Source organism: Nannospalax galili, unplaced genomic scaffold (genome assembly GCF_000622305.1).
Source record: "Nannospalax galili isolate Female #2095 unplaced genomic scaffold, S.galili_v1.0 scaffold469, whole genome shotgun sequence".
In the NCBI taxonomy this organism is placed as follows: Eukaryota; Metazoa; Chordata; class Mammalia; order Rodentia; family Spalacidae; genus Nannospalax; species Nannospalax galili.
This window is the reverse complement of record NW_008359443.1, coordinates 470,159-485,745: the sequence shown is the minus strand read 5'-3', so window position 1 is coordinate 485,745 and position 15,587 is coordinate 470,159. Positions and strand designations below refer to the sequence as shown.

Genomic DNA, 15,587 nt, shown 5'->3' with positions numbered 1-15,587 from the left:
TGGCTAAGATCAAGAGAACAAATGATACCAAATGTTGGAGAGGATGTGGGAAAGGGGAACACTCATCCACTGCTGGTGGGGTTGCAAACTGGTTCAGCCCCTATGGAAGGCCGTATGGAGAACTCTTAGAAAACTACAAATGAACCTACCATTTGACCCAGTTATACCACTCCTTGGCATATACCCAAAGAACTCATCCTATTGCAGAGACACTTGTACATCCATGTTTGTTGCTGCTCTTTTCACAATAGCTAAGAGATGGAAGCAACCTAAGTGTCCCTCAGTTGGTGAGTGGATAATGAAAATGTGGTTCATTTATACAATGGAGTTTTACTTAGCAGTAAAGAAAGATGAAATCATGAAATTTGCAGGTAAATGGATGGAACCAGAAACTGTTATACTAAGTGAAGTAACACAGACTCAGAAAAAAAATCGACATATGTTCTCCTTCATATGTAGCTCCTAGAACCAAATCCTGGTAAGTGAGTATGTATCCAGACAGTATAACTACAGGAACTAGGATAATGAAAAGGAACCAGGGAGGTAAAGGAAAAGAAATAACCTGAAAGAGAAGAACAGTAGGAAACAGGCCTTAATAAGGGAGATATGGATAAAAATTGGGTTAGTTTAAGGGAGTGGGGAGGGAAGGGTATACAAGGAACCTAGGGGATAAAGGGAAAGAAGGAGCTCTAGAGAGGTAGGACTGAAGGAGAAGGGTATTATTAAGGGAGAAGGGGGAAATGGGGGCACCTTAAGTGGGAAAACCATGATGGAGGAGGGAGACAATGGTAGCCCAACAACCTACTGACAAATTATACATACAACCAGATCAAAGAATGTAATATATGTCTAGGCAGGGTTGATCTGAGTGTGTTTGGTCTTTGCCCAAGCTTTATCTACATGGCACAGGGTAATTAAAATTATCCTGTTGGAAGACTGGTGGAACTAACCTTCTTGGATGTTTAACAGCCATACTATGAGGACTATACTAATTTGGACAGAGGGACATAAAGGACAGTTTTTATTTCTTTCTCTCCAAGGTCAATCAAGTTCCAGGGGACTATGAGTATCTTTTAAAATGTCCTATAACTGTGGTGAGTCACCTGACCTCTTGATGAAGGAGGCTGTCGAGACCCCACCAGATGGCCTGAACCAGTGTGCATTCTACAAAGAAGAAGGTCAACACAGAGGAAACATTTCCTCCAAGCTTCCAAGTGAAGCCAGCCATGGTCGAGCAGGACTTTAACTTATCTTCACATAGACAGAACTGGTAAAAGAATGGAGTCAGGGGCACTTCCCAAGCCCATGTGAACCCTGAGGAACAGATCCTCAAATGACCTTAAGAGTAAAAATAACCTGGTTTATCTGGGCTAATTGTAGTGTCTTAAACACCCAAAAGGAAAGTATAACCAAAGATTAATGGGGTCAATATAATATTTAAGAGGCCATATGTATAGCTAAAGGATACATAACAAGAAACACTGCCAGACAGGAGATACTTTCTTTTGAGTTATTAGCCAGGTTGGCCCAAAAGACTCCCAGACAGTAACCAAGCATAGAACTGAGAAAATGAAAAGCAGATCCCAATCTCATCTAAAGGAATATTGACAACTGATTGGTGCTAGATGAGAAACAGCTTATCTTCCTAAAGCAAGGCTCTCTAGGTAGACTGACTGCATTCAGCAGCCAGACAAGCACTGGGGAAAGGCTGGGGTCACCGATTACACAGTGGACAGTAACAGGGATGAAAGAGTATGTGGGCTCCAGTGGGGGGACGGAGTCTATGGGAGGATGGCATTTGGGAAGTAGGTATAGAGATGAATAAGATTGGGTGGGATGTTCTGTATAATATACACAAAAAAATCAACAAATTTTTAAAAAGTCATATTTGAGGAGGAAGCATAAAAATTTACTTCATGTTAATTAGTAGAGGTGACAAACATTACCATTGAAATCTGCCTGATGACTATATATACATACTCAGGTACCAAGGATCTGAGTGCAATCAGCTGTGACTAGAAATAATTGGATACATAAAGACCAAAGACACATGTGAAAACTTCAAGTGGTAGTAGCGTTAAAAATGTAGGAAACAGCATATTTTAAAATTAAATGGAGATCTTCCTTAAAGGGTAAAAACTCATTCAATTTTATGTCTTGCAGGGCTTATACTGAGTTCAATACTGTATAACTGTATTAATTCAACTGTGAACCTAGGAACTAGCACCCACTTGTGAAAGAGATGTACTCTTGCTCTGGAGTGTGTTTCTGAATATGTTAAAGCTGTAATGAAATGCTTCTTCTAATCACGTGCTTATTAAAAATAAAAAGGAGTAATACGCTAGTAGGAATGGTGGTGCAGACCCATACTCTGTCTTAAAGGTGTCACTACAACCTGACCCCCACAGGCCACACACAATGCTGTGTGCCAATGGTGTTTGGATAAAAATGGTTATGCTTCCAGGAGCTCATTCTTTAGGGATGAAATACTTCTGGGGTCAGCCCCTGTAATCGGACAACTGAAGTGTTCTGAATTTGGCAACAGAAAGAAAAGAAGAGCATACCATAGTACCTTCAACCAGCTCCTGCATTTTTATGTGATGAATCTCTGTTCAGGTCAGAATTATTTTTTAATTTTTTTCTTTTTGAGCCAGGGTCTTCCTGTAGCCCCAGCTGTCCTGGAACTCACTTCGTACACCAGGCTGGCCTTGAACTCAAGAGATCCTATTGCCTCTGCTTCCCAAGTGCTGGGATTAAAGGCGTGCGCCACCACGAACAGCAACTGATTGATTTTTATGTGTATGAGTGTTATGTCTGCACGTGTGTAAGTGCATCTGTGTCGTCTGTGCCGGAGGACAGAGGAGGGTATCAAATCCCCTGGAACTGGAGTTACAGACAGTTGTTAGCTGCCATGTGGGTGCTGGAATTTGAATTCAGGTCTTCTGCAATAATAGCCAGTGCTGTTTCAGCCCCAACAGGTCAGAATTTTTGAGTGACTATTAAACCACATGAATGGACGGTTAAGTGGAACACATCACCAACAAAGAAAGGTATTCAAGATCTTCTTGCAGTTCAAACAGTGTAACTGAATTATTTCATAAATGAACATTTGGAATGTTCATTCCAAAGAGAAGTTAAAATTAGGTCAAAGATTTTCCCATAATTATTTGGGGGAAAAGAACTGATAATGTTAAAACTGGAAAGCCCCACCTCTAGAAGAGCCATGCATCTACTCAAACGCAGAAGCAGCTTCTCACCTGGAGTCCATCTTTGTAATGGGTTTGTCTTCAGCAGTCACTCCTGTTCATGTGCTGAGGTTTTGTAGGTCCTCTAGTACTTAACCTGACCACACAGACTCACTTCACCTTAGGTAACAGCCTGGCACACAGAGTAGTCTACAGGTCTGTTGTTCCCAAGTATCCCAGTCAGGACTGCTTGGCTTATCTCTTGGCATTCAAAGCTTTTACCCCACTGAACTGTGAACCTTAAATACCCCATCTTTGAACTTTCTCATCCTAAAAGGTTTTCTGATGATAGATTATTTGTTATAGGACTATGGTAATGGTTTGCTTAGCTGTTTACTTTTGGATTTTATTTTTTGTCTTTTTTAAACAGGGTCTCCCAGTAGCCCCAGCTGGCCTGGAACTCACAGAGATCCGCCTACCTCTTCTGGGAATAAAGGTGTGCACCACCATGCCCAGCTTATTTTTGGATTTTTAAGACAGGGACTTCTAGGCCAACTTGGCCTTGAACTTCTGATCCTGCTGCCTCAGCCTGCAGATGTTAGTAGTCCAGCTATGTGCCACCAGGCCTGGTCAAGAGTGGTTTGGGCTTATGAGTAAAGAAATTAAAATTTCGATATGCAACACGGAAGTGGGAACAACAAACTGGGAAGCCACACAACCTGCAGGGATGACGCCAGCACAGCACGGCACAGCATGGCACGGCATGGTAGTGGGGAATGCTCACGCACCTGCGCTCCTGTAGCTCAGGTCGCCAAGGATCTTATCTCCAACCTTTCTAAGTTTCCAGTGCTGCCGTAGTCTCAAGAGCTCCGAGTTGAAGTCTCGTTGTAGCTTGTTTTCTTGGTTCTCAGCCACTGACTTGGTCAGTCTTTCTGCTCCCTTCAGCAGGATCTGAGCTGCTCCAGCAAGAGACTTCTTCTTGGAAATCAGCTGCAACGTCTGAGGGTTCTACCAAAAACAACCTGTCAATGTCCCACCAAAGCTGGGGTTCCACATTATTTAGATGACTTTGAAAGTACACATTTTCTCAATCACCAAATACTTTACTCAGGAGTAATTTAAAGAACACAAGGCAGGAGGAGATGGCTCAGCTGGTTTAGAGCTTGCCATACGTGAGGACCTGCTGAGAGCTCGAGTCCCAGCCCCACGCAGAGGCCTGTGCAGCAACATGCACCTGTAGTCCTGGTGCTGGGGAACAGACACAGGACTCAGGCTCCTTGTCAGTCAATCTAGTTATCTGCAAGCTGAGAAAACCTGACACCCTGCCCCAAATAAAATAATAATAATAAATAAAAAGCAAGGTGAAGAGTGACTGACAAAGACACCCTGTCACCTTTGGCTTCCACACACACACACACACCACACACTACACATACTACATACCACACACACCCCTACACACATAACACACACACACACACACACACACACACACACACACACCCCTACACACACCACACACTACACATACTACATACCACACACACCCCTACACACACACCACATACACCCCTATACACACCTACAAACATACATACACACACACCTACACACACCACATACAAACCACACACACACTACCACACACCACACACACCACACATACACCTACACAAACCTACACACACCTACACACATATGCACACACCACAGACACACCACACACTACACATACTACATACCACACACACACCACACACACCCCTACAATCATACATACACACACACCCCCACACACACCACACTACACATACACAAACACACACACACCTACACAAACCTACACATACCACACACACACCTACACACATATACACACACTACAGACACACCACACATACAGACACATACACACCACACACACACCTATATATACACACATCACACACTACACACAGACACAGATACACCACATACACACCACACACACACCACACATACACCACACAGACAGCACACACATACCACATAGACAGACACACACCACACACTCTCACACCACACACACTACACACTACACACACACCACACACGCACACCACACATACTACACACCACACACCCCTACACCACACACATACACTATACACTACACACACACCACACCCACTACACACACACACACCACACACATACACTACACACCCACCACACACGCACACCACACACTACACACACCACACACAGACACACACACCCCACATGACATTTAGAAAAAATAATCTTTTGTTCTTGTTGATTTTTGAGACAGGGTCTCCCTGTAGCTCCAGCTGGCCTCGAACTCACTATGTAGACTAGGCTGGCCTTGAACTCACAGAGATCTGCCTGCCTCTGCCTCCTGAGCGCTGGGATCAAAGGCATGCACCACCACGCCCAATTTGAAAAGTCTTAGATCCTGCAAAAAATTTTTTTTGTTTTAAACAACAAAAAATAACAACTTTCTTTACCCAACTTACAAAAAGACCTATGCTAAGCCCAAAACACCACAATGGCCCAGAAGCCAGAACTTAGCACTGCATCTTCTTGGCCAACCTGGTCAGGGCCCCTCCTTACATGCTGCAGGCCAGCTCCCGCCCAGCGTACCCCTTTCTTGGCACTCACACTTCTCATCAAAACCCAATCCCGGCTTATGTAAGCTACGCATAGAGCCCTACTCACATGTCATACCACAGCCTGGTTTATGATGGTTCATATGATGATGTAAGTGCTGACTCTGAGAAGCCTGAGCGTAAAACCGTATTATCACAACCTACCACAGCATCTTGGGAATTGAGGCTGGAACTGTTCATGCAGTGCTCCAAAATTAACCATACTCGCTGACTGCTAATCTTGAAAACTGACCACAGATCAAAACCATACGTAGTATATGGAATACCACAATCAGTCATTTGGATATTTAGCTGAGTGGATACACTTCCAAAGAGCCAAGCCTAATAAAAGTTGAGTTTTCTGACTGTAGGAGAGTCAAAGTGACTAAGGAGTGTCATGAGAAGGCCACAGTTATCTAGCCACACCATCTGAACATGCCTAATTGCCTCTGATGTCGGAAGCAAAGAAGGTTGGGCTGGGCATTGCTCCCATTAGGGAACCTAATTCAAAGAGCTGCAGAGACCAGTGGCTGGGGAAACACAGCAGGCTGGCGGCACCCTGCCCCCGGGAATCTGCGGTTCTAGCCTGGACTCTCACTCAGGCTCACTGCAATCTGAACACACTGCAGATCTCTTTGATTAGTTTTCATACCGAAAACGAAAGATGATGATTTCATAAACTCCGCAATCTCCCAGCAGTGTTCCTAGATCCCAAAACTATTAGTACACGAGGAATTATAAGCAACTAAATTTATTCACAAGTGGGCTCTAGCCATCACCACCTCCTCTCCTTGCCTTACTCAGTCACTCTGGATGCTTGTTTTCCAGGGATCCAAACGGTCTCCCTAGTTTATGCCCATTCACCAATTCACCATCTGTGGCCCCTTCCACTGTCAATTCAAATACTAAATATACTCTTCATCAAGTACCAACGACTCTACTCAGATATCAGTAAGTCCCTTACCTTACTTTTCTAACCAGACCTTCAAAAAAGGAACGGTTTAGAAGGAAGAACTGCACTTCAGGGACATAAAATAACTGCTAGCAGCTACTCAGTCAGCCAAGACAGAGGTGGGATCTGAACCCAGGTCTGGTGACTGCCTCCTACGCTATATCATCATCACATCTTTGTGCAATGTGCCAGAATCAGGAGAAATGTGGACTCTGGTAAGAAACGAGATGCAGTTTTGCGCCTTTGCTCTGAGGACCATCTGTCCTCAAATCTTCATCAGGTAAAGGCCACACCTACCTGTTTCGGAGGAAGTGCGTCCTGAGAGACGGGGTCAAGGGTCATGAACTTTTTGTCCCTGACAATACTGAGGACGTCATAGAGCACACACATCTCTGTGAGGGCGCTTCGCAAATTGTTCCTCACTGAGTCCCAAGGCCACAGGGAAGGCTGAAATTTCACCAACCCTGGAAACAAATGAAAAGCAGGAGCAACGTGTGTGGTGATGTGAACAGAGACAGAAGGTGCTCACCTGCAGGGCTGAGGGTTCCGAAAGGAGAAGTCGCACGTTCTCAAACTGCTGCCTTCATCTCGTTCCCTCCAGTCTTTCTTGAGTCTTTGTTAAATATTTATTTTTACATGTATGAACGTTTTAACTGCATGCATGAATGTGCACCACATACATGTGCCCGGCTCCCATGGAGGAGGCTGTCTGATCCCTTCGAACTGGAGTTATAGATGGTTGTTAGCCACCATGTGGGTGTTGGGAACTAAACCTGAGTCTGTTGCCAGAGCAGCCAGTGCTTTTAGCCACTGAGCCACTTCTCCAGCCCTGTCTTTGTTAACACTTAACACAGCATTCCTGCTATGGAAAAAGAAATGGCTGTCGACCTTCCACAAACTTACCATTGTATCTTAGGTAAGCATTCAAATATCCTTTTGAACCTAGGGCCTCACGCATGCCAAGCAAGCAGTGAACTATATCTCCAGCCCTGTCAAAGTTGAATAAGTAACTGCTGCAGAGGATTTCCAAACTGCAACAATGTGCAAAGCCAAATATGGCCTCTAACAGCTGCAGCGCTACTGGTTGAGGAGCATACCTTCCTGTTAGAGGTTCTTCTTTTTTTAATACAATTTTTTATTTAACAAGAAGACAACTATCTAGAGTTATCTTTCACATTTAAAATCCAGTTATAGGAGATGACTGACTTTAAGCACCACACTTATTAACCACAAAGAATCTTTGTTTAAATATCTTCAAGATGAAAAGTATAGACTTTTACAAGTATAGACTATTAAAAGTCCTTAAAATACCATGTACAACCTGATGAAACAAAATTTTACCAAGGGGCAGAGTTTACTGGCCACGTTCACCTGCAGCCAGCTGAAAGTATGTCTGTAATCCCAGTACTTAGAAGGTAGAGCAAGGAGGAACGGAGTCCAAGGTCATCTTCAGCTACAAAGCAAGTTCAAGGCCAGCCCCGGCTACACGAAATCCTGTCTGAAGAAACTATGACAGAATACTCAGGGGTCTGCTCAGCTGTCCACTTGACTAGAAACAGATCAAAAACAGAGGTTGTGGCTGCATGAATGATCAAAGCATGAAAACGACTGCTTTCTGCTTTTGGGGCACTCACAGACTGATTGAAAAACCATGAGCATTCAAGAAGAGAGAAGGAGGTGGGAGACGGAGGCCGTACACACTGCTGGTTACTGGCAGAAGGTGAGCCACAGTTAACTGTCCAAGAGAATGAGCAGAAATGGAAGCTGTCTGTCACTTGTCCCTGTCCAAATCCAATGAACTGGTATTTTGCTTCTGGGCCTCAGGCTCTCTAGCAGTCTGAACCACTGACCGTCTCTGCTCCCATTCCCTGTGACGCCTGCTGACCAGGACACCACTGTCCCCCGCCGCTCCAGGGCCAGACTTTGGCTGCCAGCATCAGGTGTCAGGCTTCCCACTGCAATTGCCCTCTGCTTCCCATCGGTGGTTCCTGAATACATGCTTACTACAGAGTCAGAAAGACAGCCTGGCGTGGTGGCGCACGCCTTTAATCCCAGCACTTGGGAGGCAGAGGCAGGTGGATCTTTATGAGTTCAAGGCCAGCCTGGTCTACACAGTGAGTTCCAGGACAGCTGGGGCTACAGGGAGACCCTGTCTCAAAAAGAAAAAATCAGGGAGCAAAAGCCAAACCTCTCCTCCATTCTCAGCCCTGACTCTCCACCCTACTTTGACAGAACCACTCCAAACGTTTTTCTGTCAGTTTACACCTATGCTGTAGCTCCTTCCACCCCTTGTCCCTTAAGGACAACAGCCTTCTGATCACTGATCCTTAGCAGGCTCCTGGCACTTGGCTCACTAAGAGGTAACAGGCTTTGTTGATGCAGAGGCTTGAGGAGGGGAGAGTCTGCTTCCAGAATGCCGGGGGAAGACCATTAGCTGTTTTCTGGAACTGTGGGACAGGTTTTCTGCCCCCTTTATATTTCACCGTACATCAAAGGAGGTCTGTACTGGACCAGTCACCTCGGCCTTGGGAAGGCCATGCTGTGCTGTTTTTCTTACTATTATGATGGAAAAATTCAAAGGAGATGCACACTTAAAATTCTGACACATGCTAAACTGTCTTTACAACACTGGATATAACTTTTTAATTTTCTGCCAGGTTTATGAAAATAGTATTAAGTTTTATTTTTTATTTATTCTGAAACGGTGTCTCACTACCACACCAGGCTGGCATGGAATGCTAAGAAATGCCCCTGCCTCTGCCTGGAAGTGCTGGGGTCACAGGTAGGAGTGCAAGGCTGTACTGCCACATGCCACACAAACTGCCACGTTTACACCAGCCTGTGTCACACTCCCTATGAACTGTCATGTTTACACCCGGCCTGTGCCACTCTCCCTATGAACTGTCATGTTTACACCTCGCCTGTGCCACACTCCACCTGACCTGTGCCACACTCCACATGAACTGTCATATTTACACCCGGCCTGTGCCACACTCCCCATGAACTGTCATGTTTACACCCGGCCTGTGCCACACTCCCCACGAACTGTCATATTTACACCCGGCCTGTGCCACACTCCCCACGAACTGTCATGTTTACACCCGGCCTGTGCCACACTCCCCATGAACTGTCATGTTTACTCCCGGCCTGTGCCACACTCCCCATGAACTGTCATATTTACACCAGGCCTGTGCCACACTCCCCACGAATTGTCATGTTTACACCCGGCCTGTGCCACACTCCCCACGAACTGTCATGTTTACACCCGGCCTGTGCCAACACTCCAGATGAACTGGAGTGATCTTTAAGAGTCACCTGTCTCGGCTGGGCGTGGTTGCGCACGCCTTTAATCCCAGCACTGGGGAGGCAGACGCAGGAGGATCTCTGTGAGGTTGAGATCGGTGAGTTCCAGGCCATCAGGGGCTGCAGGGAGACCCTGTCTCAGAAAATGATCACCGGTGTCTCCGGCTGTCGGCTGCAGAGAGCTGAGCCCGGCCACCTCGGCCTTCACTCTGCAGTCCACGCAGCCTGCTCCACTCGTGCCCACACTGCACAAAGACGTCCCACGACCGCACAGCGCAGGAGCCCCTCCCGGCCCGGGGCCCTCTGCACCGGAGGCACCGTCCTCGGGATCCAGCCCGGTCCCGGACGCTCTGCACCGGAGCCCCCGCCCGGCCTCACCGTCCTCCTCGTCCTGCTCCGCGCCGCCCGCCCAGTCCTGCGCATCGCCGTCGGGCCCCGCCGCCTCGTCCTCCTCGGAGCCCGAGCCCTGGCTGAAGTCGATGCGCTGCGCTAGGCGCGCCAGGTTCTGAGACATGGACAGCGGCTGCAGGTAGGTCTCGGTGCCATCCAGGCCCACCTCCTGCACCTGCTTCTCGCAGGCCGACTCGATGCTGATGCGCACGGCGCGCACGCCCGACATGCTAGCGGCACAGCGGGGTCGCCACGGAGCCGAGCGGGGTCGCCACGGAGTGGGATCCCAACGCCACGTTCGGGAAAGCCCGACGCCGCCGCTCCAGCCGGAAGCCCGACGCGCCGCCGCCCCAGAGTGCTCCGCGGCGCTCCCGCCCACCCCCGCGCGTTCGCGGAACAAAATGAGTGGGGGCGGAGCGCCAGCTGCACGGACACTTCCGGTGAGCTGCACGCGTGGCCTAGCGCCTCCGGCTGAGCGAGGCCCCGCCCGCTGAGGGAAAGGGGGCGGTCCCCTGGCGCCTAGCAGAGGCGGTGGGAGCTGGTTAGTTCAGTTAGGTTGGTATGGTTAGCCGGTTAGTTAGGTTAGTAGGAATAGCTGGTTAGGTTGTTGAGGTTAGTTGGTTATGTGGGTGCCGGTGGTTGGAAGGTTAGGCCGGTAAGGTTAGTAGGTCAGTAAGGATAGCTGGTTAGGTTGGTTGGTGCGGGTGGCTGGGAAGGTTAGCTGGTTAGGTTGGTAAGGTTACTTGGTTAGGTAGGTTGCTTACTTGATTAGTTACTTCTTAGCTGATTTTTGAGACATGCAGCTTTCTGTTCTGGTTGATTCGGGCTGGGACGCCAGCTCACGGGAGGGTGCAGCCACGGTCAGTTGAACACGTGGGATGCCCTCACAGACGCAGAGGCGTGTTTCCTAGGTCATTTCACATTGGGTGAAGTTGACAGATTAACCATCACGGCTTTACAGGTACTACACTTAGTACCTGAATAAAAAACCGACGCTTGACTTTAGTAAATGGGCCTCAACTCGGAGGACACCGCTCCTCCAGATGTCTCGGAACTGCTCCTGAACCGCGCCCAGTCAGGCCACGACCGTCGTTTATTCAAACCGTTTCTCCAGCTTCAGTTGGGGAACTACAAGCTTGAATCCAGCCTTGTCGGTCTTGCCTCTTCACCGTGGTTGTAGAACATCTCACACAATGCCAAGCCGTCTCCCAGCCTTCACGTATTCCGTGAAGATGCGCACTGCCTTTCAGCAATTTGGTCTTTTTAAAAAATATTTTATAATTTTTTTATGTGTATGTGTGTATTGTCTGCATGTAGGTAAATGCACCCGTGTCATGCAATGCCCGTGGAGGTCAGAAGAGACTGTCAGATGCCCTGGAACTAGAGTTACCTACAGTTGTTGACTGCTATGTGGGTGCTGGGATTCGCACCCAGGTCTTCTGCAAGAACAGTCAGTGTTCTTAACCCCTGAGCCATCTCTCCAGCCCCTCAGCAATTTGATCTTAATCCTCGAGCATACCCACATTCCTTCCCTGTCTTGGGGTAGAGTAGCCAATTGGGGTTCCCAGGAAACATCAGGTGCCAGGTCACAAAAGCATATGGTTCAGTGAGTTTGCCAAAGTTGACGAAAAGTCACTAGTCCAGATTCTGTGCATTTTATAGGTCATACCAAGCCAGGAGTGGTGGCACAGGCCTTTAATGCCAGCACTTGGGAGGCAGAGGCAGGCAGATCTATGTGAGTTCAAGGCCAGCCTGGTCTACATAGTGAATTCCAGGCCAGCTGGGCTACAGGGAGACCCTGTTTCAAAAAACAAAAAAAACAACAACAAAAGAAAGCCATTTCTACAACCATTCACAGTAAGTTCTTCAAGTTTATGTACACCCTCTTTCTGCTACTCAAGTGAATAAGCACAGACACTGTAGATGGGGTGGTTGGACTCTAGCGACAGTGGGGCTCTCACTTGCTATGGAAACTGCTTCCAGCTAAAGGACCATCAGTCAAACAGCCAGAAGCACTCCTTCAAAACTGCAGAAAGCAGGGGCTGGAGAGATGGCTCAGTGGCTAAGAGCACTGGCTGCTCTTGCAGAAACTGGGGTTCGAATCCCAGTACTCACATGTGGCTAAGAACTGTCCTAACTCCAGGTCCAGGGTATCTGACACTCTCTTCTGACCTCTGAGGGCATTGCATGACATGGGTGCACTTCCATACATGCAGGCAATATACTCATACACATAAAAGTAATAATTTTTTAAAGCTGCACCGGTCATCTTAAACACTCCAAGGACATCTTGAGATGACTACAGCAAGTCTGCAATTCACTCACTGCTCCTGAAGGCACATCCCCAGCCAGGGCTTTGGGGACAGTTCGTACTGGGACAGATTTTTTGCTCTTCCAAGCCTGGAGGAACTGTTTCCACCTTGGCCAGGGGGGCACACTTCTCCAGGTGGAGGAGGGCTTGCTGTGACTGGTGCCTCATGCCTTAATGACAAAATGAACAGCTATCATTGGCCAGACAAACGGCTATGATTGGCCCCTAGGGCTGAATAAGCAGTGAGGAGGATCTGCCTCTTCTGGTGCTGCAACATCAGGTCCTATGAAGACTTGAGTGGTTTTTTCCCAGCCCACTTATAGTAATGCAGGCTGAGCTGGACACAGGAAGAAATACCAGTTGTTTGGCAACCGTGGCTGACAGCTTGGTATCTGCAAAAGCCCCCAGCTCCGGGCCAGGATTTGCTCCCCTAGGAACCATCAAACCTGACCTCATTGAGTACATGAAATCTCACAAGACTTAAGTAAGGAGGTAAGGGAAACCATCACCCAGTGTATGTGAGCCCCATGCTGCCCCTCACCAGATACCATGTTTTTCATGTAATATTTGTATTCCTTAAATTTTCACACATGTACATAGATGTATGTTGATCATACCCAGTTATTATGACCTCCCTCCATCTGATACTGGGTTCCTGAACAGCTGGGCTTTTGACTGGTGACCATTTCCCAAAAGTCCTGACATCCAGCACAAAGCCCACTGGCATCCTTGGCACAGCTCTCTGACAGCTGGAGAGGCCGAGTCCTGTGGAAGCCTCTGACCTGCCCACTGATGGTGCCCACAGGCCTGAATCCCCCTGGGGTAGCGCTAAAGCCTCAGACTACTCACTGATCCCACCCAGCAATCCTGTCTGCTGGTGGTGGGTGGGGATGCTTGCCTGGGCAATCGTAATTGGGCCCTGTCTAGTGTCTGGACAGCCCTCCAGGTGCCCTGGCTTGAAATACATCCTGCAAAGGCAGGCACCCCAAGTAGTCATGACCACAGTACTGAAAGCTGAAGGGAATTCAAAGTTCCCAAACAGCCAAGACAGGAAGAAAACAAAGTTGAAGCAGGAACTATGGACGGAGCCTGATTAGAGAAACATTCTTCATTCTTGGAATCCTTTGGTCAAGAGTGGGCCCGATCTGTTCCGATTTCTCCCAGAACTGTATGTCTGTCCTCTTCCCTATTCTGACAAAGTCTCCTCTCTGTTGAACAGCATCTCAAGCACAGCATGGGAAAGACATGAGCAACCTTTGATAATAGTCTTTAGAAAGGAAGAGGTTGCTTTTCTGACTCTGACTCAGAACAGTGTATAAAATTACAAACCCATGTCCTCGACCTACACCCCCACGTGTTGCTTTCAACATTTGTAGGGGAGACACTTCAATGGTGGTGTTTTCAACACCATTGTCACCTCTTACATATACATTGTTCCGAGTCGGGCACAATCGAGTCACAAATGGGGAACATGGTAGAAGATTATGTGTTCAGCTTTGCTTGTAAGAATTAATTACATTGGGATTCTAAATCATTGTAGGACTGATTACATTGTTTTTCTTAGGAGCACATAGTTCTACATGTTAAACATATGATTAACTTGATTTATAAGGCTATGTAGAATTTCAGTTTGGGCTGCAGAGATGGCTCAGCAGTTAAAAGCACTGGCTACTCTTGCAGAGGACTTGGGTTTGGTTCCCAGCACCCACATGGTGTGGCTAACAACCATCCACAGCTCCAGTTCCAGGAATCCGACCCCTCTTCTGGCCTCCACAGGTTTTGCATGCACAGGTGCACTTACATACATGCAGGCAAAACAGTCCTACACATAAAATAAAAATAAATTTTTTAAAATTTCAATTTGCAACGGCTTGTTATAAAGAGTCTTTTCCAGAAGTTAGTCCCCCAGGGGAGGTCAAGAGAGCAGAGGGCTGTCAGAAGGCTGTGAGGGGATAAGAGAACCTGCAGGCCATCACCAGAGTTCCAGAGAACTGCCAGGTGGTCAGGGCCAAAGGGTCCTAGGTTGGGCACTGGCTGCTGCCAAGGGCCCAGCACTGTGATACCCGAGGCCTGCATGGGGCTGTGATGCTTGTAGGGCTAAGGGTCCCAGTATCTAAGCAGGCATAGGGACTATAGCATTAGAGAGTGCCACTTGCTAATGTTCCCCTGCTGACTGCCACTGCCATTGAGGGACAACGAGAGCTGCTGGACACCAGTGTTTAACTGGCTTCTCCTTGTCTATCTGGGATTCCGATCCAGGTAGAGCTGAAGAGTCCTTAGCCAGCTGATTGCTGGCCAAGTATTAATGCTTCTCGGTTAAATTGAACTCACTGACAAGTCTAATCCCAGCAGTTTTATGTGTTTTGTATGTGTGTGTACAGGTGCCTTCAGGAATGTGAGGGGTTGGTGAGGTGGCTTCGTGGGTAAAGTGCTTGCTGGGAAAACATGAGGACCTGAGTTCAGAGCCCCAACACTGATGTAGAAGCTCTTTATGGCTGGGGGGTCCTGTCACCTCAGTACTGGGGAGTGCAGAGTGGGTCTTGAGGGCTGCTGGTCAGCCAGCCTCTGGAAAGTGAAGCCCCAGGTTCAGTGAGAGACTCTGCCTCAAAACAACATGGTGGAAAGGACAACACTTGAAGCCAAGCACTGGCCTGCCCAGATGCTTTACACATGCCCAGTGCTCAGGGAGGGGTGGGCCCCTCTCACCTGCCCCACTTCTATGAGCATTATCTTCCTAGATATGAATATATTTACTTAGCATTTATTATTTCCAGTAGTTTTGTGATTTTTCAATAAAG

The 15,587-nt window shown here is 47.6% G+C and overlaps 1 protein-coding gene across 2 annotated transcripts in view; it reads right to left on the bottom strand.

Annotated features, from left to right (window-relative positions):
• Positions 1-10,847, bottom strand: part of Med17 (mediator complex subunit 17) — a 28,352-nt gene extending 17,505 nt beyond the window's left edge. Inside the window, exons 1-3 of one of the 2 annotated variants that reach the window (XM_008823114.3) lie at positions 10,467-10,847; positions 7,083-7,249; positions 3,974-4,193 (exon numbers count right to left, since the gene is read on the bottom strand). In XM_008823114.3, the coding sequence (XP_008821336.1) occupies positions 3,974-4,193; positions 7,083-7,249; positions 10,467-10,707 (628 nt within the window). In that variant the 5' untranslated portion in view covers positions 10,708-10,847. Of the gene's footprint in view, positions 1-3,973; positions 4,194-7,082; positions 7,250-10,100 lie in introns of both variants that reach the window. The other variant, XM_008823115.3, reaches the window with a different exon arrangement.
• Between the last annotated feature and the right edge of the window lie 4,740 nt (positions 10,848-15,587).